At 42.2% G+C, this 26,283-nt stretch overlaps 1 protein-coding gene across 4 annotated transcripts; it reads left to right on the top strand.

Moving 5' to 3' along the window:
* Positions 1-60: 60 nt before the first annotated feature.
* On the top strand, positions 61-13,363 carry HSCB (HscB mitochondrial iron-sulfur cluster cochaperone). 4 transcript variants are annotated; one of them, XM_045826860.1, is made up of 6 exons: positions 61-332; positions 1,402-1,498; positions 1,817-1,906; positions 2,689-2,833; positions 3,081-3,128; positions 13,227-13,363. In XM_045826860.1, exons 1-6 carry the CDS (start codon positions 97-99, stop codon positions 13,316-13,318), a joined length of 708 nt encoding a protein of 235 aa, XP_045682816.1. In that variant the 5' UTR covers positions 61-96; the 3' UTR covers positions 13,319-13,363. The 4 variants fall into 4 exon arrangements, with proteins under 4 accessions (XP_045682816.1, XP_045682817.1, XP_045682818.1 ...); XM_045826861.1 differs by lacking the exon at positions 1,817-1,906; XM_045826862.1 differs by lacking the exons at positions 3,081-3,128; positions 13,227-13,363 and having other exon boundaries at positions 1,817-1,911; positions 2,689-2,820.
* Positions 13,364-26,283: the final 12,920 nt, after the last annotated feature.

Genomic DNA, 26,283 nt, shown 5'->3' with positions numbered 1-26,283 from the left:
TCAGCTCTCCGGCCAATCAACAGCACTAATCTGGTCGGCGGCTGTCTCTGCGTTTCCCCTGCCCGACTGACCGCATCGAAATAGGCCGTGGGCCAGATGTTGGGTGGGAGGGTCGGGGCCTTGCCCCGGGTAGCGGGGTTTTGGCTGACAGGGGTCCTCGGAAGGAAACCACTAAGCTGCAATGCTGCGTCACTGAAAGGAAATAACTCCCCCCAGTGTTGGAACTGCGGCGGCTCAGGGAACCTCATTGAGGGGGACGGGTTCTTCTGCCCACAGTGCCGGGCGCTGCAGCCACCTGATCCCACTAGAGACCACTTCAGCCTTATGGACTGGTACGGGAGGCGGTTTTGGGAAACGCGCAGGGCGTGAGAGAGTGAGGAGATGTCATGCGAGAGGGAAGGGCGGAACAGATCTGGGAAAGAAGGTGGGACCAGTTAGGTAGGTGGACGGAACCCCGGAGACCAGGGGAAGAGGAAGGGGTTTGGGAGAATGGAAGATGGGGTGTAACTTGGAAAAGAGGAAATGAATAGCGACCCTCAAGGGATGGAGACTAGAGTGGAGGGAGGACTGGAGTTGCACAGAATAAAGTTAGAAGAAATTGAGTGCCGGAGGCTACGGAGAGGGAGGCTTGAGGGGCAGGACCTGAGGGAAGGGTTACTTGAAGAGCCTTAGAGAAAGGAGAGTTGAGGGATGGGGTCAGAACAATTAAAGTTGGGTTGAAACTTTTTAAGAAGGGAGTACTGAGGTATTATCCAAAATAATGCAGTAAAAACACGGAAAGCCCAACTTGGTGGGCAGAGTCTAAGGGAAACGTGAGAATTGGAGGGAGAGAATCTGAGAAATGGGTGTTTTTCCTGTTCCTCCGAAGGTTGAGGACCTTGGAGAGGTGGTGAAATTTGGTCAAAGCTAAACTGAGAGATAGGGCAGGCTCTGCGAATAGAGAGCGAAAGGGATTGGGTTAAAACACATTGGTTGACAGATGAAGGGACCGTGGCCTTGGAAAAATTTCATAGTGGGACTTGGTCATGCCCCTTCCCCTTATCTCTGGAATCTGCCCCCACCAGTCATTGAGCACTTAGGATGGACTGCGGTAACAAAACTTTTTTATGGTCCTCGGAGGTGCCAAACTGGCATGCTTCCTCAGTCTAGATGATTCTCCTGTGATCTTTGACCACTCTTCATTATCATTCAGGTCGCAGCTCAAATGCCATCTCTTTGACCCCCACATCTCCCACTCTCTCTGACTCTATTCTGTTTTTCTTCACAGCACCTACCACTTTTGGAAATTATCCCTGTCTGCATGTTTATTGCATATTCCTTCATGGGAACAGGAACCAGGCCCATAGTATACAAATCTATAAATATTTGATGCATGAATTTTGTCTCCCAATTTCCTTCCAGCAACCGTTCCTTCAGAGTTGACACTACAAAGCTCCAGCATAGGTACCAACAACTACAGCGTCTTGTCCACCCAGATTTCTTCAGCCAGAGATCTCAGGTAGTCCATTGGCCATCCTTAATCATACCCAAACACGTGTGCATTCCAGGTGGGTGGCTGTGGCCTTGTAGTTATTTGATTCTCCAAGACAGAGCTGGACAGCCAGCTCCACCCTGTGGCAGCCAGACCCCAGCCAGCCAGGCCCTGGACCTGCCCTTTAGAATTAGAACCCATCCGTTGAAGATAAATACAGCTCGTCCCACACCAGTTCTATTTTGGCCACTTCCTTAGGTCCCTGCCCATCAGTATTTTATGAAACAATTTGTTAATGTAAGATGGCTGATTTGGATGGTAATAAGACTGTCTTCTCCACTACAGACTGAAAAGGACTTCTCAGAGAAGCATTCAACCCTGGTGAATGATGCCTATAAGACCCTTCTGGCCCCCCTGAGTAGGGGACTATACCTTGTAAGGTGATTTCCCAACCCTCCTATGAGTGACTACCTGGTGTCCATTGCACTAAGGCAGGGGTGTCCAACCTTTTGGCATCTCTGGGCCACACTGGAAGAAGAAGAGTTGTCTTGGGCCACACATTAATATATTGCGACACACAATCACAAAAAATCACATAATGTTTTAACTAAATTTACAATGTTGTGTTGGGTCACATTCCTAGCCATCCCGAGCCGCATGCAGCCCGGGATGGCTAGGAATGCGACCCATGGGCCAGGGGTTGGACACCCCTGCTGCCTCCCTGTGTTCAGCAGAGGAGTGCTTGAGCCCTGAGCCAATTCAGGGACCCAAAGATACTACATACGTGTATTTTTCTCTGAATATTCTCTGTAAATCTTACTCGCCCATTTTTAAACCATTACTTGCATTTTTTTTAAACCATTTTCTATAAATTTCAAGGTTGTATGGTGATGGCTTTTAGGAAAGTAATTTGGAGGTTTGGGAGGAAGGTAGAGGTGAGTACCTTAGAATTTTAGGACTTAATAGAATCTTTACAAATGTCTAGTTCAAACTCAGAAGTGAAGGAATGGCTCCCTCAGGGCCACACACTTCTAAGTAGCAGAAAGGGATCCTGTCCAAGCATTCCTTTCTCAGTCTGAGTTTCCAGCACACTTTCATTATTAGGATAGTTCAGGTTTTCCGTGAGTAGTATTCTGTTTGGAAAGGTGAGTAGGATTTATGATGTTGGCCATAGTTTCTTGAACACAACTTCTTTCCCCATCTTTGTGCCCCAATAGCTAAAGCTCCATGGAGTAGAGATTCCTGAAGGAACAGATTATAAAATGGACAGGCAATTCCTCATGGACATAATGGATATCAATGAAAAGCTTGCAGAGGCTCAGACTGAAGCTGCCATGAAAGAGATTGAATGTATTGTCAGAGGTAAAAGATAAAATACCACCAAATGCATTATTATGAGTGTATTTCCATTGTTTAAGTCAAAAACGAATGTAAAGAATACATACTGGTCTTCGTAGTGATTCAGGGAGTATCTTTTTCTTGGGTATACTGAAACCAGTTTTGTCTGGAGATTAGACTGTAACATCCCTCCCTCTCTGGAATGCAGCCTTGTCTTCATATCACGAGTCTATTTAAATGGAAAAATTAAGATAATGGTTTTCTCTTTCAGCGAAACAGAAAGAGTTGACTGACAGCGTGAGCAGAGCTTTTGAACAAGGTACTGTCTTCATTTCTTTCTTTTTTAATATTTTATTTATTTATTTTTAGAGACATGGGGAAGGGAGGGAGAAAGAGGGGGATTGAAACATCAATGTATAGTTGCCTCTAGCACACCCCCTACTTGAGACCTGGCCTGCAACCCAGGCATGTGCCCTGACTGGGAATCAAACTGGTGATGCTTTGGTTCGCAGGCCTGTGCTCAGTCCACTGAGCTACACCAGCCAGGGCCTATCTTCATTTCTTGACATTCTCAAATATGGAAAGAACTATAAGCATTGATGTGCGAACATCCATTCAACAAGTAGCTATTATGTACCCATCCTATGAGAGTCACATGGGGATGTGTTAAATACAGATGAGTGTACATTTTTGCCTTCAGATTCACAGTCTTGCTGGAAAAAGCTGTGTGCCAAAAGTCATCATGTGCCAGTGAAAGATTAGATGAGAGAAAGTCCTTTCATTCCCCTTTAACAAGTAGGAAAAGAGGGGATGAAGGATGTGGGCTGAAGCCAACACAGGTAGGTTCTGGGGGCAAGGCTGCACATTCGGCGTTTGGCGAGCCCTGCACACCCCATTTTCTGCAAAGCCCAGGAGGAGAGGCCCGTAGCAGAGCACTGCCCAAGTTACAAATGTAGAGTGTTCATCTTTGCCCCCACTGTCTTAGCTCTCAGAGCGAAGAGACTACGTCCACTGCTACCTGTTTTTAAGCAAGAAAAACCTTTCAACCCATTCCTGACGGGTGTGTCACCCCTTAACTAAAAGATAATGGGCCTTTAGCATAGGGTTCATTTTAATGCAAGAAGCAGAAAGCCACTCAGGGTAGCCCAGATAAAGGGAAATTATTGTAAGGAATTGGGGCTACCTCCCAGAATCCAGAGAGAAAATCCGGGCAATGATTATAGAAGTGTGATAAGAGCTTTTCTGGGACAGAACCTGGGAACCAAAAAGCAGTCTGGAACCAAGACTGGTCCTCGAATTATTGTCCCTTGTAGTTCATTCCATCCTCTCCTCTCTAAAAACCACTTCTATCTGCTTCTTTATTGGTATATAGTGCCCTAAAGTGGCCTCTCCCACTGGGTAACTCTTTAGTCCTCCTTGGTCTATTACCTTATAAGAGTAGTCAGATGGCTTTTCACCATCTGACTATAGTCCGCTAGATTTCTGGGAGAGGGAATTTGATTGGCCCAGCTTTAGCCAGATGTCCAATCCAGTACAGTCAGCGAGGGCCATGGGGATAGGCTTATATGTCTGCTGCCTACTTTGCAGAGACTGTAGGGGTTGATTCTAAAAAGCAGGCACAGGGTAGGTCTCTAAAAAGTTGATGAGAAATAAAGATTAACAGCAGAAAAGACAGGAACCCCATGTGTCTGCCTGAAACCCATGTCACCCAACCCACAGGCTGAGATGGTCAGCTTATGTTCCACCAGGGCCCACCCTCAGCTCCTGTGTGCCTTTGTGTACTTTTATTTATTTTTTAATTATAAAATAGAATTTTGAAAAAGAATAATGTGTAATTACAATTTAAAGGATAATAACGGAACAATACCTATGTCCTCACCACGCAGCTTAAGAAATAGAACACGCAAACAAGATAGATAGATAGATAGATAGATAGATAGATAGATATAGATAGATAGATAGATAAATGGCCAATGAGCACTTAAAAAATGTACTCAACATCACCAATCATGAAGGAAATGAAAATCAAAACCACAGTGAAATACCACCTCATACACGTTAGGATGGCTACTGTAAATTTCTTTAGAAATGCAGAAAATAAAATGTTTTGGTGAGGATGTGGAAAAGCTGGAACCCTTGTGCACTGCTGTCAGGGATGTAAAATAGTGCAGCCACTAAGGAAAACAATGTGGCATTCCCTCAAAAGTTAAAAATAGAATTGCCATACAATCCAGCAATTCCACTTTTGGATATATACCTAAAGAACTGACAGCAGGGACTCAAGAAAATACTTGTGCACTGTCAAAGATAAATGGAGCCAGATACTAGTTAAAGCAGAAAGATTTGAATCGGTAATAATTATTGCAATAGGGAAGAGTCCAGCATGAACTAAACTCAACTTTGATTTGTGACTGGGCATTTTAGTTGTTTAGTTTAGTTTAGTTTTAATTTTTACAGTTTGTCTTTTTTTAATTTTTTGTTGTTGTTGTGTGGCTGGGCACTTTAAAGAGAGGATGAGGAAATAGGGAAGGGGTGCGCAGGGGCTAAGTAGAGTCAGGGAAGTGGAAAATTACAAAAAGTGGGAGGGGGGAGTTGGTCCATGTGAAATAGATCTGGGATTGCTAACTGGAACTTAGAAAATTAGGCTCCTACCCTCCCACAGAGCCTGGGAGACAGGTGCCCTCTCTTCACACGTCGGTTGGGACGAACAGTAAGAAAGAGGCAGCAAGAATAGACAGTCTTTCCTCTGAACAGTATAAATCAATTTCTCATTTGATTGCCTTTTGTTTGTTAAGGACTAGCTGAAGCATCTGTTGAGATGATATTTAGAGGACATTTGTTGAATAACATGAGCAATCAGGCATTTAATGAGGAGCATCTCTATGGAAACAAAAAGAAAAACAAAGATGACTGGTAGGAGCAGAATATAAACCCATGTTCTGAGTCGAGAGTGAAGCCACTTGAGAAAACACTGAACTCTTAAGCATTTTTAGATGGTGACATGAGGGTAGCAGTGGCAGTCTGATGGATTTCCTGGTTGATACTTTGAATGTGGTGATGGCAAAGATATCACTGTCACAGTCGTGGTTACTTCCCAGAGCAGAACACAGAACATGCAGGAGTTCTGGCAGACTTTCTGGGTGGCCCATGTACCAGTAGCTCTAAGTTACCAGGCTTCAGCTTGTAGGACTTTCTCAGATTCTGGAGGAAAGGGACAACTACAAGAGAACCTGAGTCCCAAAAAGGATCTAGGCAGTCAGATTCTAGTTCTTAGTGACACCAAGTCAGGAGGGAGGGTGAAAAATTGGAAACATCAGTTTGTAAAGCTGTGGCCAGAGAGCGAAGGAAACTAGAAGAATTGAGGATTTGGTTAGGACTGGCAAAATGTGTAAGATGGCAGGATCCAGCTCATTTTACAGGTAAATCAAATTTCAAAGACACTGAACAAGTCTAGATGAGGATAAACCCACAAGGGTGTGTCACACTTTTCCACTGAAACATAAAATTTCTCTCCAGAGTCACCCCCTTTGTAATCAAAGATAAAGTAAGATAATTCTTGTTTAAAAAATAGTTTTAGTGTCATTAAGTTTGGATTGATTATTTATGTAATTCTAGCAAGAATGATAATTGACCATACAGGCCTTTTTAAGTTTTCTTTATGGATCTTTTTACAAGAAATCTCAGGTTGGCCTTTAAAAGCTTCTCAGGGCTACAAAGTGAAGCCAAGAATCCTCTATCAGGCATCACCTTCAGTGGATGAATTCCTCTCTTCTCAAAGTCCCTGAAATATCCTGTTTCCTGAGCCTATCAGGAAGTTACCTTACTTACTCAACTGTAAGGCTGAGGCTTCTTTAAGCCAGATACCAGGCCAATTTTTTCAAGAGGGCTTGTAAACATTGGCTGCAAAGAGTCAACCTTAGCTCATTAAAATAGTCTGGTCAAATCCAATTTTATTCTTCACTTTCAAATATGGCATTCCATTCAAAGCCTTCATAATTCTGTCCTATCACAAAGAGGACAGATTCTTAGGAAACCTATGCAAATAACTATATTGCTATGAAAATAAGAAATGGTCAATGACAGTTTCCAATTTTTTGAGGGATTAGGCAGGGAGAAAAGGAGGTAGCTTAAGAGAAAATGGAATGAGTTTTTTTTATATCTGGAAAATAGGGCATTTAAGAGCCAGCAATATTTCAGTGTGGCTCCATTGATTGGGTGTTGTCCCTCAAAGTAAAAGGTCACCAGTTCAATTCCCAGTCAGAGCACATGCCTAGGTTGCAGGCGGTCCCTGGTGAGGGCATGTACAAAAGGCATCCAATTGATATTTCTCTCTCATATCGATGTTTCTCTCCCTTTCCCTCTCCCTCTCCTTTCTCTAAAATAAATAAATAACATCTTTTTAAAAATTATAGTTATTTAAAAATGACTATAATTTATCAGTTAACTCAGTCCCATGTAATTAATTTTGTTCTGCTTATTCTTGGGCTAACAATTTTATGAACCCACTGGCTTTTAGAAATCCTGACTTAGTTTACTGGTTCGATTTCAAAGTTACTCAGTCAAGGCCATCAGAAGCCTGTTCCCCAGAATACCTGGTACAGTCCTTTGTCATGGGTCTTCAAGACAGTCCCTTTTTGTTAAACATAAATAGCCTGGCCTGTAGCTGGTTGCAGAAGCTTTTAGGAAAGCATTAGAGTAAAACGTCTGTCTATGGATAGCAAAAACTTAAAGTGACCATAGTTAAAGATCTGATGAAAGTTCATTATAAAAATAACACAGCTGACAAGGAAATATGGTTGTTTCTGCGACATACACATTTTAAAATAATATCTGGACTGATCACATTATACCAAGACATATTATGGGTAGTGATGGCATTGATAAATTTCTACAAATTATACCATTTCTGAAATAACATTTTATCCATACAGATATAACCTAGGGAAAGTTAAGCATCTCTTCTTTGACACTGCTCCCCACGTAATTTAATATATCAAATAAACCTAATTTGTTTCATGTCTCTCTTTTTATAAGGTGAGAGAACAAAGCTTTTGAAGTTTTCCAGGGTCTCTCTTGGAAACTTCAAACTCAATTAAGTTCAAGAAGACTTTATTTAGAATTTGATTTGGGAAGTTGTCAAAAATATCAAAAGGTTTGAAAATCTAATTAAATAGGATCATAGTTCATTTTGAAACAATATTAGTTACCTATTTAACCAAAGTGGCGATAAAAGATTTCAAAGGCAAATATAGGAGATAACAAGGGGGGGAAAAAAAACCTTAGCTCTTTGAACAGTAAAAAGACTTGGTTCTCTTAAGTAATCAAGGCCACGATAAAGACAACATGAAGCACAGGAAATTTTTTGAGAAGACACGGAATATATGTCTCCAAAAACTAAAGAAATGCCTCTTAAAGTCTTTTATTAAGAGCAGACCAATAATTCAAGAAACTTTGTAATTTTAACAGAGAAAAAACCAAACTCTGGTTCTGTATCAGTGCACTTTCTATATAAATCCACTTAATCTTAGCCAGCTTTGACATCACAACATAAACATTTCCTTTTCTACAAACATACAACATTTTTTAATACCCATTCAGTTTTTATCCAGTGCTTTCACTCTTTCCCATTCTACTTTAGGGCAAAAACCACTCTCCTCTTTATCTTAACAGAAACACATTTCTCCTTTCCTTGCATACTTTTCTTATAAAAACACATCCTACTTTTCTTCCATACTTTGTATACAGAGTTGTTACCCTTCCCTCTTATTGTTTGTAGTAGTTTTGTTTTTATACATTGATTATAAATTTAACCATTAGTAATCTTTGTTTTACAGAGAAAACTTGGAAGTAGACAATTGAGAACTACTATATGCTAGAATTCTATAAGCAGATTAGCAAATTTTGTGAATATACCATCTCACAAATTCTAGAGGTGTATGCTTTTTATAATACATTTTTTTAATGTAGTGAGAACATGTTTATTAACAGACCCAAATATCTTTGGCTTCTCTAGACCATATAAAAATAAGAACCCAAAGTATATAAACTTAAACTAATGCTTAATAATGAGTGTTTTAAAACTGTATCTTATTTAGACATTAGATATTTAATGAATATCTATTATTTAACTTAGCATATCTCTAAGGTTGTAAATTGCCAAAAAGATTTTGGAAAAGACTTTTAGATGACTAATTATAAAACACAATTATTGCCCTGGCTGGCATAGCTCAGTGGATTGAGCACGGGCTGCAAACCAAAGCATCGCAGGTTTGATTCCCAGTCAGGGCACATGCCTGGCTTGCAGGCCATGGCCCCCAGCAACTGCACATTGATATTTCTCTCTCTCTCTCTTTTTCCCTCCCTTCCCTCTCTAAAAATAAATAAATAAAATATTTTTAAAAATAACAATAACATTATTTAAAAAACACACACACAATTATTGCCCTGGCTGGTGTGACTCAGTGAATTGAGCACAGGCTTGCAAACCAAGGAGTGGCCAGTTTGAATCCTGGTAAGGGCACATGCCTGGGTTGCAGCCCAGGTCCCCAGTTGGGGCTGCGCATGAGAGGCAACCTCACATTGATGTTTCTCTCCCTCTCCTTCTCCCTTCCTTTCCCTCTGTCTATAAAAATAAATAAAATCTTTTTAAAAACCCATAATTATTCTTGAAATAGTTTTTCAAAATAATTTAATTAATATCAATTTTATCATTTCTATAACCTTAAATATCTAATATAATATTCATTTATTTGACTAGTAAACCTAAGTAGAATAAAAGTGTTTGTTTGCATTATATTTACTGTTGGCAACTCTGAAGATATACCTATTTTATTAAACCAACAATATCAAACCAAGTCTTATTTACCAAAGATTTATCTAAAGTATGTGAAACTGAAAAACATTTGAATTAGTTCCTATATTTCTGGATATTTTAGGAAGATTTAATTTATATAAATCTTATTTTGCTCTAAACCAATTAGGATACAACTCTTTTCCTTTTTTTATTTTTTTTTATCCTCACCCAAAGACATTTTCTTCATTGCTTTTAGAGAGTGAGGAAGGGAGAGAGAGAAACATCGATGTGAGAGAGAAGCATTAATTGGTTACGTCCCACACTCAACCCAAACCAGGGACTGAACCCGCAACCTTTCAGTCAGGGGTCAACACTCCAACCAAAGGAGCCACACTAGCCAGGACAGGATACAACTCCTTTAAGGAGTTTTATAAATTAATTTGGTAATATACCATTGCGAGGTAGGAAAATATCGTTTATATATGTAAACATAACAGACTGGCCAATGCAAATAGAGATCTTATGGTTTTCATTCTAAGATTTTAGCCATAAGTCAGGCATAAATAAATACAATAATATAAAACTCATTAGTTCACATATTAGAGTGGTTCTTGTTTTTGCTCCATTTTGTATATTTATCCGAATTGAGTTTCTGGCAATAGAGAAAGTTAAAGGTTATCTATTCAATATAAGAACTGAAACTTTCCACCAATATTTCTAGACAAAACCTTCAAAATTGTTTTGTTTTGTTTTGATATGTAATCTTATGTAAGCTGTGGACTAAATGTCTGTTTCCAAATACTTCTATTTTTTTTCTTATTCAGCTTCAGATTGTTGCTTTTTAGGGTGCCTGAGCCCCTTGAGAGCCCCCAGTAGGGACAGGTGGCCCAAAGTTCCAGGAGCTATAGGGAGTTGAGGAGTGTGAAGGGAAAGGTCTGGCAGGGTGGGCAGAGGGGTGGAGGAGGTAAGGGCTTGAAAGGGGACATAGCAAAGGATGCAAGGGAGCTGAAGGGAAGATGGAAGGTGATAAAGGAGGAGGAAGGAGTGGGGGTGATGGGAAGGAGAGATCTTGGAGGAGATAGTTTGGGAAGATGTTAAGTTTCTCAAAGAAGCCACAGAAATTCCAAGATTTCCTGGATAAAGTCATACTGTCTAAGAAATGCACAAAGCACCATGGCGACACGCTGCCAGCAGGAGTTGGACTAGGGAGGCTTCAGTCGACTGAGAAGTTCCCATGGAGGGACAGACCCAAACAGAGAGAACAAAGAGGCCTTACAGGGAGCCAGGAAGAAGAAAATTTCCAGCCCAGGAGTCAGTCCTCACTGGAAACAGGGAACCAGGAAGAATTCTAGCCTAGGGGGTATCTTTCAAAAGAATTCTGGGACTCCAACCCAGCTTTAGAGGGTATACTCAGAATCTTAAGAATCCAAATCTGTCCTTGCTGTACTTCACCAGAAGTTTGCCTGGGGGGTTGAAGTTGGACTCGCCACAGGGTACCCAAATGAGCATCAGACCAAAGTTTAGACCAAGGTCTCTGCTTGTTGAAAGGTCTGGCTGTTACTACCAAGGGCCCGATGGTGTTTTCAATCCAGATCCAAGTCACAGTGCCAGATAATTTTCAAAGATAAAGCCAGACTTAAAGTTCAAAGTACAGATTTTTATCAGTAATAACTATTGCAATAGGGAAAAGAGTCCAGTGTGTCCTGGCTGGTGTGGCTCAGGTGGTTGAGTACCAGCCCGTAAATCAAAGAGTCACTGGTTCAATTCCCAGTCTAAGGCACATGCCTGGGTTGCAGGCCAGGTCCCCAGTGGCGAGCGTGCAAGAGACAACCACACATTGATGTTTCTCTCCCTCTCTTTCTCCCTTCCCCTTTCTAAAAAATAAAATCTTAAAAAAAAAAATAATAATCCAGTGTGAACTAAACTCAACTTGAATTTGTGCCTGGGCATTTTAAAGGGAGAATGAGGAAATGGGGGTGGTGGTGCACAGGGGTTCCCTAGAAGCAGGGAAGTGAAAATGCCAAAAGCAGGAATGGGGGACTTGGTCCATGTGCAACCCATCTGGGTTCACTAACTGGCACTTACTGAAGGTAGGTTCCTACCCTCCCACAGAGCCTGGGTATTAGGGGCCCTGTCTTCAGGTATTGGCTGCAATAAATAGCAAATTGGGGGGCAGCCTTGAATTTACTTGGGCAGGCACTTTAACAGAAGCTAGGATCATCCCAGGGATACAGGCTTGAGCTATTAGAAGCTATGTTAGTGTTTGTCAGTATAGGTCAAGGTCGAGGCCTTGTTAAGAAGAGAACTCAGGGGAACCCGGCTAGAGTTTCGTCAAGAACAATTTTGGTTGGTACCTGTGTTCATAGGATCTTTCACAATGGCTAACAGGTGGAAGCATCCCAAGTGTCCATCCACCAATAGTTGAGTGGATAAACAAAATATGGTGTGTCTGTACATATAATGGAGTATCATTAAACCTTAAGGGCAGGAAATTCTGATACATGCTACAACATGGATGAACTCTAAGGATATTATGCTAAGTAAAATAAACTAGTCGCGAAAAGATAAATACCGTGTGGTTCCATGGACACGAGTAGTCATACTCACAGAGACAACGTGGAACGGAGGTTTCCGGGTGTCGGAGTGACGGGGTGGGGCGGAGGGGAGCAGGAGTTTCTGTTTCCAAGGCAGTGGTTCAGGTTTACAAGGCGAGGAGAGCCCTGTGGCTAAATGGTGGGATGGACTGCACAACCATGTGAATATACTCAATGCCACTGAGCGCTACACGTAAAAACGGTTACAGTGGTAATTTTATGTTATGTATATTTTGTCACAAAAGGATTTTTGTAACTACAAAAATAGTAATAAAATAAACTAAATATAGAACATGTCCACTGCCTTCCAAGCCCCCAGTAGGCCCTTTGCAATTGCATCCCCCTTCCACTGTAGCCGTGCTCCTGAATTTTGTGTTAATCACTTCCTTGCTTTTCGTGATAGTTTTAACCATATATGAACATAACAGTATGTCATTTAGTTTTACATACATCTAAGTCAGACTTTCTCAACCTCGGCACCACCAACATGTTGGCCAGGTAATTCTTGGCGGAAGGGGCTGTCCCCCACGCTGTGGGATGTTTAGCAGTGCCCTGGACTCTCTCCACTAGATGTCAGTATCACCTTCCCAGTTGAGATAACCAAAACTGTCTCCAGACACTGCCAACTGTTTCCCAGTGGGTGCAAAATCACCCTCAGTCAAGGACCACCGGTTTAAGGGCTTCATTCCCAAAACTAAGGTGCAGAGACAGGTCTTCCTCAGGGTTAAACCACCACGCGTGGCACGGGAAAGCTCTAGAAACACAACCATTATCACCTGGGAGCTACCCTGGAAAGAATCAGCTTCTCTTATTTAAAATCTGAACCCAGTAAGTAAGCATGCTTTCACCCCGTTTTGGTTAGACCCCCTGACCCCTTAATAATCCAGGTGTCTCTTGGTCAGACATATTGAGTAATTGATCAGCCCTCCAGAGGCTGGGACTCAACTTGAATCCAGCTGCTTTAGTCAAGAGACTTAGCTTTATTCTTGCTTGAGATGAAGTCTCACATTAATGTCTCTGTTTATTTCAGATGATTTTGAAAAAGCCAAGGAAATTTTAACAAAGATGAGATACTTTTCAAATGTAGAAGAAAAGATCAAGTTAAAGAAGATTCCCCTCTAATTGTTGCTAGTTTTAAAGTTTTAAAAATAAAGTTCTTACATATTTCTTGGCTGGCTCCTGCTAATTGAGACTGGATATGCTTTACCTGTGTATATCATCTTAATTAAACCTCTGGCTCAAGCATAAATTGATGGCAGAGTTTGTCATGCCAGCAGAAACAGCCTAGTCAGAGCTTGAGTGGTCAATTTTTTCATGTGATGCTGATACACCATGCCCCCGTCTAAGCCAGTGGATAAGGAGGTGGGGATGGGCCCACTCAAGGCCCTAGAGGAGGAATTTGGCCCATTTTTTCTGTGAAGGGCCAGGTAAGTAAATATTTTAGGCTTTGTGGGCTTTGTGTTGTAACTACTCGTCATTGTAGTACTTTACTTACAAAACAGGCATTGAGCTACATTTGACCATGGGCTTGCCCACCTTTGCCCTAGAACCACATCTTCCTTTACTGATGGTCCTCTTGTTAGCATGGCCTTCTGGGCATCCTGTTTCATAACCATGCAAAGCTGCCTAAGAGTCTTTGGCCTACATTTCAAAATGTAGTTAATATTATCAAGAATCACTCTGGTATTAAACATTAACCACATTTTCAGGATTGAGTGCTGGCCTGCGAAGAAAGGGGTTGTTGGTTCGATTTCTGGTCAGGGCGCGTGCCTGGGATGTGGGCCAGGACCCCAGTGGGGAGAGCACGAGAGGCAACCACACATTGATGTTTCTCTCCCTTCCTCTTTAAAAATAAATGAATGAAATTGAAATTAAAAAAAATAAACACTAACCACATTTTCAGCTCCACCTAGGGACAGAGCACTTTTAAGTTCTCTGGACAGTTGACAGTTTCTTGTCCTGATTTCCATGCTCTTCTAACCCAACCTGAAGCAACTCCACTTCCCCTTTTGGATCTTTGGAAATTCAGTTTTAGTTCTTGATTCATTTCCAGAAAGAAAAAAGCATTTTTTTTTTTAAGTGTCTGGGTCAAAGAAGATTAGAAAAGAAAGTTCTGATTTAAAATTTCCAGCAAACAGTGTTCAAACTGTTGGAGAGAATTGCTTGTTTATAATTGTAAAAATTCAGGGTTTGGAACCACGGTTTACATACTGCCAGAGTTTACAACTGCAACTCCTTTGCATCCTTCCTCATCCTAGTCTAAGTATTTATATCTTCTGGATCCTGATCTAGTTATACTCAGTACTGTTTGAGGGCTTATGGATCTTCTGAAGGAAAATTGACCACAGCATCTGTCTGGTTTAATGGTAGGTACTTGGGAATATCAGTACAGTCTCCAACCTCACAGTTTACAAGGAGAATGAGTTACTTGGTAGGAAACGCACAGGGAGTCCTTTAAGTAAATAATTACAATGCAAGCAAATATCCTGACTAAAAATGGTTCTTCGGCAAAGGAGGAGATGAAAGGAGGGTTTGATACACTTCCCTAGACAGCCTTCATTCCTTTTTCAGAACAGTGATCAGGACCGAAACCATCTGACCACAAAAAAGAACTCAGATAAATGTTATCTCAAATGACATCTCTGGAGGAACTTCAAAGAGACATTCCCTCACCTGTTGCCTTCAACTGGAAAGGTCACCGGGCTTTCCAGTAAATTATTTCTGACTTGGGGAATAAAGAAAAAAGACTTTATTTCTGAGTCATGACTTCTAAGTCAGAGGGATTACATTTTTCCCCCTCTTCCAAATTCTTTCCCTTTTAGTCTAAACCCTTAAGTGTAGCTGGACTCCTAAAGCCAGGAACACTTGAAAGTGTTCCCTGACAAAGCCCTATGGGAGGCAGTCTTCTAGATATCTGAGAGGTTAGCAGCCCTATTTGGATTAAACCTTCTGACTCAGTGAAGCAAATTAAGCAGCCACCTCCCAACCCCACATCATTCCCAATATAGTGTCTGAACAAATCAGAGGTCTTCTTTAACTGGAGACTGTCCAATCTGGTGTCACACAGGCATCATGTTATGGACCACACGTGTTCCCCACCCCCAAAATTCCTGTGTTGAAGCCCTCACCCCCTATTGTGGCTGTATTTAGAGAGATGGTACCTCTATGGAGGTCATCAAGGTTAAATGAGGTCATAAAAATGAGACCCGGATCCTATAGGATCAGTATCCTTAGAAGACACCAGAGCCCTGGTGGGGCAGCTCAGTTGATTAGAGTGTCATCTTAATATGTCAAGTTCGTGGGTTCAATCCCCACTCAGGGCACATACAAGAAAGCAACCAATGAATGCATAAATAAGTGGAACAACAAGTCCATGTTTCTCTCTTTCTCACCCTTTCTCTCTCTAAAAATCAACTTTTTAAATTTTTTTAAAAAGACACCAGAGAGCTCCCTTGTTCACTCTCATGCCCTTGGGAAAGGCCCTGTTGAGAATGCCAGAAAGAAGCCTGCCCTGTACAAGTCAGGAAGAAGGAAAAGACTCCTCCCCAGAAACTGAAACTGACCATGTTGGCACCTTGATCTTGGACTTCAGCTTCCAGACTCTGAGAAAATTAATTTCTGCTGTTTAACCACCTAGTCTATGGTATTTTGTTATTGTGGCTCAAGCTTGACTAATACACCTGGATTTTAATCCTGGCTCTGCCACTTATCTGCTGTGAGTCCATCATCGTACCAAGCTTCATTTCTTCTTTAAAATGGTGACAATAGCCCTGGCTGGCGTAGCTCAGTGGATTGAGCTCGGGCTGCGAACCAAAGCATCGCAGATTTGATTCCCAGTCAGGGCACATGCCTGGGTTGCAGGCCACGGCCCCCAGCAACCGCACATTGATGTTTCTCTCTGTCTCTCTCTCTCCCTCCCTTCCCTCTCTAAAAATAAATAAATGAAATCTTTAAAAAAATGGTGACAATAGTACCTATTTCACAGGGTTGTTGTGAAGATTAAATGAAATAAATTACCTATGCAAATTACTTAGCACAGTGAATGGCATACAGTAGGCACTCAAATGTGATTTTTTAAATGACAGTGACTACTTGTATTATTTTCATTTTGGCAACAAACTCATGTCTGCCACTATAAAAGAAATACTATCCTTTCAACAAAGTTTCAGGCATTCTTTTTGTAAAAGAATGCTCAGCCCTGGAGAGATACACAGAACAGTTAGATGCTTCCTGTCTGCTTGGGGAGAGGACTTTTACACCAACAACTGAAACAATAATAAAAGTTCCCATTTACTGTACAGATACTGTGTGCCAGGCACTATGTGCAGTACTTTGCATGATTCCATCAAATTAAACCCAATTCAACTTGTTTTACACATGAAGAAACAAGTTTCCAGGAGGTAAGACCGTCAAGAGCTGGGATTGAAACCTAGATCTCTCTGTAAAGCCTGTGCTCTTAGGAAGGCTGAACCCACTAAGATTAAGTACAAGCCAAGAGGATTAAACAACTTTTACAAGAGGGGCCACTTGCCAGGGCCTGCACCATGCCAAGCAGAGGCAGGATTTGACCTGAGCCCCTGTTTCCAAAGCCTGAGCATACAGTTTCACTGGGCTTAGGGAGGGATGGCTCCCAGGTACAATAACCAGAGAAGAAGGCTTCAAGGAAGAGGGGAAATGGGGGTTTAGACATGGGGAAAGAAGCTGTGTCAGGTGTCCCCAAAACCACCCCCAGGTTCAACAACTCACTAGGAACACCCACAGGACTCCTATCATCCTACTCATGGCTATGATTTATTTCAGAGAAAGAAGACAAAAGCTAAATCAATGAAGGAAAAAGGCACATGGGGTAAAATCTGGTGGGAACCAGGCACAAGATTCCAAGTCCTCTCCCAGTGGTTCACACAGTCACACAGGACACACGTAGCTCCCTCAGCAACAAGACGTGACAACACATGTCCATGTGCAAATGCTGAGTGCAAGGGAAGCTCCTTAGAGTCTCAATGCCCAGAGTGTTCTTGGGCGCTGGTAACATAAACACCCCCCGTTTAGCATGTGCCGGAATTCCAGGCTCCCAGAAGGAAAACAAGTTTCCAACATAAACTACATTGTTTGTACAATTTAGGCAGACAGGACCACTCCTCTCAGTTCTGGGAGTAGGGAAACAGTCTCCAGACACAAGTTCTCAGGCACCAAGGGCCAACCTTCTAAGTAGACCTGAGGATGTGCAATCTTAGAACTGCTGTTAACTCATTTCTACACAGAAGCCAAGGGGAGGTCCTGTCACAGCCAAGGGAATTATGTAAAAACAATCTATATTCAGAGAGGAAAGCACCTGCATTGCCAAAGAGGTTTTTCCTGTCTCTGGTCGCCACAGAAGAAGATGCTGCTCTCTGAATTGACAATGCAGTCACACCTTGTGTTCAGTGGCAAGTGACAAATGAATGGCTGCAGCAGACCTGGACCTACAGCTTGGCTTTGACAGTTCCTTTGGTTCAGTCACTTGGTGACATGTTGAACATAGGAGATGTGGCCAGATGGGGGAAAAAAAAGTGGGGAGGGTGGGGAGACACCATCTTTTCCTTTCCAGGGGTGGCTGTCCGGAGGCAAGAGAAACTCAGAAACAAATCAGAGTACAGAAACATTAGGGCCCCCAGCAGAACACACACTCAGGGGATAGTGGTGGTGGGTGCTGTCAGAGACGGGTGAGGTCTTCAAGGAAATGGAGAAGCAATGCTTCATCTGAAAGCTGGGGAGAAAAGGGGACACACCACTCAACTCTAGTAGTTGCTGCCATGCAGAGATTCAGAGATGGCATTGACAATCTCCTGATTTTTTTCCAGAGGAATTGGAATGCAAATTTTAATAGGAAATTCCCCTGGGGCTGCCAGGGCCCATGGAAGCACCAAGCAAGAAACAGCTAACTCAGCTGGGAAAAGGAGAGGGGCAGGGCAGACTCTGCAGAGGGGGTGATGTGAGAAATGAGCTGTGAAAAAGGAAACAGCTCACCCGGTAGACTGGGGAAGGAAGTAGAAGTTAGGTTACTAATTATATTTGTGATGCTACAGATTTCATAAAATCACAGAACTGGGTTTAACATCTGGTGCCTTCTCTTACTCCCATGTGCCCTAGAGCAGTTAAATTTCAGTTTTCTCATCTGTAAAATGTGAATAGCCATAGCATCAACCTCAATCTTGAGGAAGTATGGATATGATATCAGGAGTGAATAGTATATAAAATAATGCACACTGAATACTTTTACAATATTTTTCAGCAAATATTAGGGGGTAGCATACAATGAGATGGGAGCAGAAATGAGGGGCACCTAACCCCACCAGCACTGAGGGGCAGAATCACGGAGGCTTCCTGGAGGCTGCACCTGTGAGCTAAGTCTTGAAGCTAGATAAGAAGGCACTTGGCATTTTCAGGTAGATAAGCAGGAGAAACCGTATGCACACAAATGAAGAGTCTTACCGCAGTGGGGTGGGGGTTGGAGTGGGGAAGTGGCAGAGATATATTAAGAAAGACACAGCCATACCAGGGGAGCAGTATAGGCAATAAAGAAAGGGAGACCCATCTGGGAACACTTTGGTAGAGCTGAAAGAAGATGGCTTCTGAACTAAGGCGTCATTGTGGTAAGGGGAAGGCTGAACAGATTCAAGAGCATTCTAGGAGATGGAATCGTTAGGATTTGGACGCTAATTGGATGTGCTGAGGGCTGAGTTAAGAAACCTCAAGTTTCTGATGTGAGCACTGGGGGATGGGGAGGGTCTCGATGAAGACAAGAAACCCAGGAAGAAGAGCTGCAGCTTGGGGTGGGGTTGAGGAGGGGCTGAACTCCCTAATCTCACTAGCAGTGTATGAGGGTTCCAATATCTCCAGATCATTGTCAACACTTATTATTGCCTGTCTTTTACATGTAAAAGACATGTAATACATGTAAAGTGGTATCTCATTGTAGTTTTGATTCATATTTCTCATTAATGATATTGAGCATATTTTCATGTACTTACTAGTCATCTGCTGGGGACCACCCTGCCTGGTATCAGAAGCTGTAACCCCCACCAAGGATAAGGCTGAGGGAGTGGCTTTGGACTGTAAGCCAGCAAGGAGACAAAAGCTCATTATCTCTCTGGCAGGAGCACTGCTTCTGCTGCTTCATTCATAATTGAACCCCAATGCTTGGTCAGTTAGCCAATGACAGGTAAGATTCCCCAAAGGGGGAATGATCTAAGACAGGCACGATCACGTGGGAGGCCCCGAAGAAAGGACTTTGGGGGCTACAGCAAAAGGGGGTGATGGACCCTCGGGAGAAAATCTCCCTATCTCTTGGTTGCCTTAGTTCCCTTGCTCCACTTAAGCCTGAAACAATGACAGGGTGGTGCAGCCCTGTGCTGAAAAGGGCGGGTTCCCTGGGTGATCAGGCCTAAGAAAGAATATGTAAAATCCTGTGAAACCTGCTTTGTTTAGAATACTCCCGGTTGAATGATAAGGGTCCAAGGAAGAAGTAAGTTTGTTCTTTAAAGTTTTACAGCTCTTTGATCCTGACTCAAAATAGGCCCTCAGACTTCCTTGCTATCTATTGTTTGATCCTTACTTCCCGGCAGTGTTTAATGAGCTTTACCTGAATTCCTACACAAACGAAACCAATAAAAAGCCTCTCTGGAGGGGGAACGGCGCGCTCTCCCCACCAGAGAAAGTGGCCATTCTGTTCCTACTTCCCCACAGGACTTGGTTGTCTCTGTGTATGTTTTTCTCATGTGTTGATGAGCCATCCACAGCGTTCCTCGGTCACTGCCGACAGGTGATCGAGACAGCCATCTGGAAATCTTTTTGGAAGAAATGTCTACTCACATCCTTTGCCCATTTTAACACTAGATTATTTGTTTCTTTGAGTTATAAGAATTTAAAAATATATTCTGGCCTGGCTGGCGTAGCTCAGTGGATTGAGTGCAGGCTGCAAACCAAAGTGTCGCAGGTTCGATTCCCAGTCAGGGTACATGCCTGGGTTGCAGGCCATGACCCCCAGCAACCACACATTGATGTTTCTCTCTCTCACTCTATCTCCCTCCCTTCCCTCTCTAAAGATAAATAAATACAATCTTTTAAAAAATAATAAAAAATAAAAATATATTTTGGATGCAAGTCCCTTATTGGATATAATGGTATGTTAGCTGTAGGTTTACCGTAGATGCCCTTTATCAGGTTGAGGTATTTCTCATCTATTCCTACTTTGTTGAGTGTTTTTATCATAAGAGGGTGTTGCATTTTATCAAATTGTCCATTGAGATGATCATATGATTTTTCTTCTTTATTCTGTTGATGTGGTGGTTTAATTTATTAATTTTTGAGTGTTGAAACAGCCTTGCTTATCTGGAATAAATCCCACTTGGTCATGATGTATATGTTATTGGATTTGGTTTTAAATATGTTGTTGGACTTGGCTTGCTAGTATTTTGTTAGGATTTTTGCATCTATATTCATGAGGGATATTGATCTGCAGTTTTCTTTTTATTTTTTAAAGATTTTATTTATTTATTTTTAGAGAGAAGGGAAGAGAAGAAGAAAGAAAGGGAAAGAAACATCAATGTGTGGTTGCCTCTCATGTGCCCCCCACTGGGGGAATCTGGCCCACAACCCAAGCATGTACCCTGACGCACTCAATCCACTGAGCCACACCAGCCAGGGCTGATCTGTAGTTTTCTTACCTTATGATGTCTTTGTCTAGTTCAGGTATTGAGATAAAATTGGCCTCACAGAATGGGTTAGGAAATTTCCCCTCCTGTACTTTCTGGAAGAATTTGTGAAAGATTGGTATTTTTTTTCTTTAAATATTCAATAAATTTCACTGGTGAAATCATATGGACTTGGTCTTTTCTTTGCAGGAAGATTGTAAGCTACTAATTAAATCTCTTATTATAGGCCTATTTAGAATTTCTATTTCTTCTTGAATTGGTTTTGTTGGTGTTTTTCCAGGAATTTATCTGTTTTATCTAAGTTATCTAATTTGATGGCATTCATTTGTACATGATATTCACTTAATATTCCCTCTTTCATTCCTAATTTTAATAAGTTGTGCCCTACTTCCTGCTTCTTTTGGTCAGTATCGTTAAAGGTTGTCAATTATGTTGATCTTTTCAAAGAAGCAACTTTTTATTTCATTGATTTTTCTCTGCTTTTTCTACTATTTCATTTATTTCTACTCTAATCTTTATTATTTCCTTCTTCAGCTTGTTTTGGGTTTAGTTTTCTATTCCTCTTCCAGTTTCTTATGGTGGAAGTTTTAGATTATTGATTTTGAGATCTTGTTTTCTAAAATAGGTGTGTATAGCTGTAAATTCCCCCCAGGTGTTGGGAACTGCCCTGCCTGGTTTCAGAAGCTGTAACCCCCACCAAGGCTAAGGCTTAGGGAGGAACCTTGGACCATAAGCCACCAAGGAGACAAAAGCTTATCTCCCTGGCAGGAGTGCCCCTTCTCCTCCTTTTACTTCATCCATAACTGGCCCCCAATGCTTGGTCGGTAAGCCAATGATGGGTAAGATTCCCTAAAGGGGGGTAATGACCTAAGACAGGCACAATCATGTGGGAGGCCCCCAGGGAAGGACCTTGGGGGGCTACAGCAAAAGGGGGTGATGGACCCTCACCCCTCAGCTTTGATAAAGCCTGAGTCCTCATTCTGTCTGCAAGAAATCTCCTAATCTCCTGGCTGCCTTACTTCCCTTGCTCCACTTAAGCCTGAAACAATGACAGAGGGTGGTGTGGCCCTATGCTGGAAAGGGTGGGTTCCCCAGGCAATCAGGCCTAAGAAAGAATATGTAAAATCCTGTGAAACCTGCTTTGTTTAGAATGCTCTCAATTAAATGATAAGGGTCCAAGCAAGAAGTTTGTTCCTCAAAGTTTTACAGCTCTTTAGCTATCTGACCCTGACTCAAAATAGGCCCTCAGAGTTCTTTTGCCTGGCAATGATTAATGAGCTTTACCTGAATTTCTGTGTAAATGAACCCAATTAAAGCCCATTGAGGAACAGCCTCCTGGCCCTTCTTCTTTGAGAGATCAGCCACCTTTCCTCCCCAAGCAGATCATGTCTTGGTAGACTTATTCTCATCCTTGGTGGCCAGGGGGTGGGGGGTCATGGGTGGAGTTCCCCCACACCTAGGCAATGCTTTTACTGGATCCCCTAAGTTTTGGTATGTTGTATTTTCATTTTCATTCACCTCAAAGCATTTTCTAATTTCCCCTGTGATTTCTTCTTTCACCCTTTGGTTCTACCAGGTTTTAATAAAAGCAAGTTCCACATAGAAATCTGCCTCTGGTAAGGACATTTAGCAAGCAGGAAAGAAACAGCCAAACAACTTGTTCTAGAATATTCAAGTTCCAGCTCTGTTTCTCCTTGTTTCTCCAAAACTCCTTACACATAAGGTTCATCTGAGGCAAATGAAAAAGTATTCTAGTGTTAGGAGGATATGACCAAGAACCCTCCCCACCAGTATGGGGCATGGGACCACTTAAGAATCAAACCTGGGATGCCATCTTGAATGCGGGAGGTTGAAGGGCTCACTAGATTTTTATACCTTATTAATGTCAGGATGAAACACCTCTAGTGATTCTAGTTAACCTATATATCTTAAAAGACTACTCATCTTATCCATGAAAAACTTATTCTAACATTGCTAATGTTAATGAGCAGAAACCTCTAGAGTTCAGAAGGCTGAAGATAGCTAAAGCACTTGTAGCAGCTGCCTTTGATTGAGTTTCCTTGCCACCCATGAGCAGGCATTGTGGTTAGGGAGGAGCATACCCGCCCTGGGGCGGACCAGGGCCAGCACACACATTTCTGTTACACTGTGCATGTGGAAATAATCTAAAGAAAATTGTAGACTACATCACAATGTAACGCAGGGGTAAAACTTTATTAATAAGTCCAGTTTTATTTTTTTAAACACACATGAGAGCTGAGAGAACAAAGTGTGCTAAATAGCCAAGAGAGTGCAGTGGAGCCTCTCCATTGTTCCTTGGGACAATGGGGAAACAAGGGAGGTGGTCCCCTGCTCAGACCAACGGCCCATTCATTCTGCCCCAGTCGTGGGCACCAAGCAAACCAAGGAACACTGTGGACATTTCCATTGATGTTAACACCAAAGAGTCGTGTGAAAATCCCTCATTTCCTCTTTTCAAGACTGCTCTTAGCACAATACATTCCGTAAGGTACTCCAAGAGTTTAAAATAGGACCACTTGTCATTGTCTGCAACTTACAATACCTCCTTTTTTTTTTTTTCTGGCTCCAAAAGCACCACAAACATTTGATATACTGGAAAGGTCTGTTTGGATGTGAAAGATAGCAGTTGTTACCAGAGAGAAAAATAAATGTATGCAAGTTTTGAGGTAAGAGAGAGGAATAGAGAGCAATAACCATAGAAAATTGGAGAAAATCCAAATTGTTAAATACAGACATCAGGTGGGGAAGGGGAAGAGATGAAGCTGGGGAGCTGGGAAGGGGAAGGATCCTGAAGGAATGTGGAGCCTGGAGGTAGTTGGACCTTTTCCCAGGAGCAATAGGGAGTCACGGAACAGTTTAAAGCAGGGGAAGAGCACATCAGGATTGCGTGGTGGACAAATATGTCTGGCTGTCCTGTGGCTAATGGGCTGGAGGGGCAAGAGTAGAGCAAGGACACTAGCAAGGAGGCTCCAGCAGGCAAGTGATAATGAATTGGGTCATGGTAAAACTGATACCCCAGTTCTGTGAAGTCCTACTTGCTCACAAGAGGAAGCTACCTACCACCCACTGGGACTATGGTTACCAAGAAGGTGGTAGTAGCTACCAAGTCCTTCCTCTTCTACTCCAGGCTCACCGGTTGATGTGGACCTGGGAAGCCATGTGGAGATGCCTCATCGCCACCAACAGTGCCCATGATGACAATGCCAGTGTCCAAATGACCCAGTGAGTCAACATATAATTAACAAGGAAGAAAGCAGAGAGGAACCTAGATGAAAGGATACTCAAGAAACAGGAAAACCATCCTGGCTGGTGTGGCTCAGTGGCTTGAGTGCCAGCCTGTGAACCGAGAAGGTTGCTGGTTTGATTCCTGGTCAGGGCACATGCCTGGGTTGCAGGCCAGGTCCCCAGTTGGGGGCATGTGGGAGGCAACCTATCAATGTATCTCTCACACATTGCTGTTTCTCTCCCTCCTCCCTCCCTTCCCCTCTCTCTACAAATAAATAATCTTAAAAAAAAAAAAAAAGAAAGAAAGAAACAGGAAAACCTAAGGTGATGTTGAATCATGATGCCATTAACCCAACTATATAAAAAGATATTTGGGGGCACTTAGAAAAATATGAATACCGATTAGATAATTTTAAAGAATTATTACTAATTTTGTTAGGCTGGATAATGGCATTGTGGTTATCTTTTTCTGAGAAGTATTTATTAGAAATAAATATTAACATATTTACAAATAAAAGATGATTCTAGGACTTGCTTTAAAATAATCATGAAACACTCCCACATATTAAAACAGCATTTCCTATTTACACATTATATCCTCCTTTTTGTCCTCATAGACACACTTTTTCTCACACCAATGGCCGTAATACAACAATAGCGTTATGATCTGAGAACAAATGCTGCCTCTGAGAAGGTGCTCACCTATTTGGAATTTCATTAGCAACATCTGAACACACAGGTTTCAGTCTGCACGTGACAGCAGTGGGCGCTGCCATTTTTAATGCATGAGCATTGGTTCCTTAGAGATTGTGATGGTTACTTTTATGTGTCAACAAGACTAGACTAAGGAGTGCCCAGATAGCTGGTAAAACATTCCTTCTGGGTGTGTCTGTGAGGATGTTTCTGGAAGAGATTAGCTCTGAGCTGGGAAACTGAGTAAAGCAGATGGCCCTCCACTGTGGGTGGGCATTATCTAATATGCCCAGGGCCACCAGAATAAAAAGGCAGATGAAGGGCAAATTGGCTCTTTCTCTCTCTCTCTCTCTCTCTCTCTCTCTCTCTCTCTCTCTCTCTCTCTCTCTCTTTCTCTCTCTCTCTCTCACTGAGCTGAGTCATCTATCTTCTGCCCTTGGACATGGGCTCTCCAGTTCCCAGGCTCCAACAGGGACTTACACTATCAGCCCCCTGAATGGCAGGCCTGACTAACATCATGGCTTTCCTGGTTCTCCAGCTTGCAGACGGCAGATGGTGGGATCTCCTGGTCTCCATAACCATGGGAGTCAAGTCTTGTAATAGATCTCCTATATACAGGGTAGGGCAAAAGTTGTTTGTATGGAAAATAATACAATAATTAACAAATAATAATACAGAAATAAACTCTGGTCCTGGCTGGTGTGGCTCAGTGGATTGAGTACCAGCCTGTGAACTAAGAGGTTGCTGGTTTGATTCTCAGGCAGGATACATGCCTGGGTTGCGGGCCAGGTCCCCAGCTTAGGGGCATGTGAGAGGCAACCAATTGATGTTTCTCTCCCTCACTTCCCCCTCTCTAAAAATAAATAATTAAAATCTAAAAAAATAAAAACCAAACCGTACATTTTGCATACTCAACTGTAAACCTACTCTTGCCACACCCTGTATCTCTGTATACCTATTGGCCCCATTTTCCTGGAGAACACTGACTAATACAGGGATCTTTCCTTGAATATGTATTTTGTGGGTACTCAGCAGGAAAGAATGTTTTTACTGATTTATGGAAAGTAGTAATGATATTCCTGGCTTTGAAATTAGTCATATTTTTCCAGAACCATCACTACAAACTCTGGGATACTGGGGTAAGTCCTTCCCCTCTCTGAATCCTAGTTTCTTATTCTGCAAAGTGGTGATATTAGTACAGGGTTATGCTGGTACTGACATGGAGGAGTGCACTCAGTACAGTGCCTGGTAACACAGTAAGTGCTCAATAATGTTTGCCGCTGGCACTGATTGCTTCTCTTGACCTCTTTTTTTTCCCCCCATAGATATCTTTATTACACTGTTCACTGGTTTTTGGTTTGGAATTAGCTCCCTGAGATGTTCCAAGACTGCTTTAATTACCTCTTACTTGATGTCTCAGCTAAGGATGACTCCTCAGTTCCAACTGGAAATCCA

This window comes from Phyllostomus hastatus, unplaced genomic scaffold (assembly GCF_019186645.2).
Source record: "Phyllostomus hastatus isolate PE091 unplaced genomic scaffold, TTU_PhHast_1.1 phas_scaffold_760, whole genome shotgun sequence".
Lineage (NCBI taxonomy): Eukaryota > Metazoa > Chordata > Mammalia > Chiroptera > Phyllostomidae > Phyllostomus > Phyllostomus hastatus.
The sequence above is the reverse complement of the archived record's forward strand: the minus strand, read 5'-3'. Positions and strand labels throughout refer to the sequence as shown.

Coding starts and splice junctions, on each gene's coding strand:
- HSCB (XM_045826860.1), top strand. CDS start 97: ATGTTGGGTGGGAGGGTCGGGGCCTTGCCCCGGGTAGCGGGGTTTTGG. Junction 1,499..1,816: donor TCTTCAGCCAGAGATCTCAG/GTAGTCCATTGG, acceptor TCTCCACTACAG/ACTGAAAAGGACTTCTCAGA. Junction 3,129..13,226: donor GAGCAGAGCTTTTGAACAAG/GTACTGTCTTCA, acceptor TGTTTATTTCAG/ATGATTTTGAAAAAGCCAAG.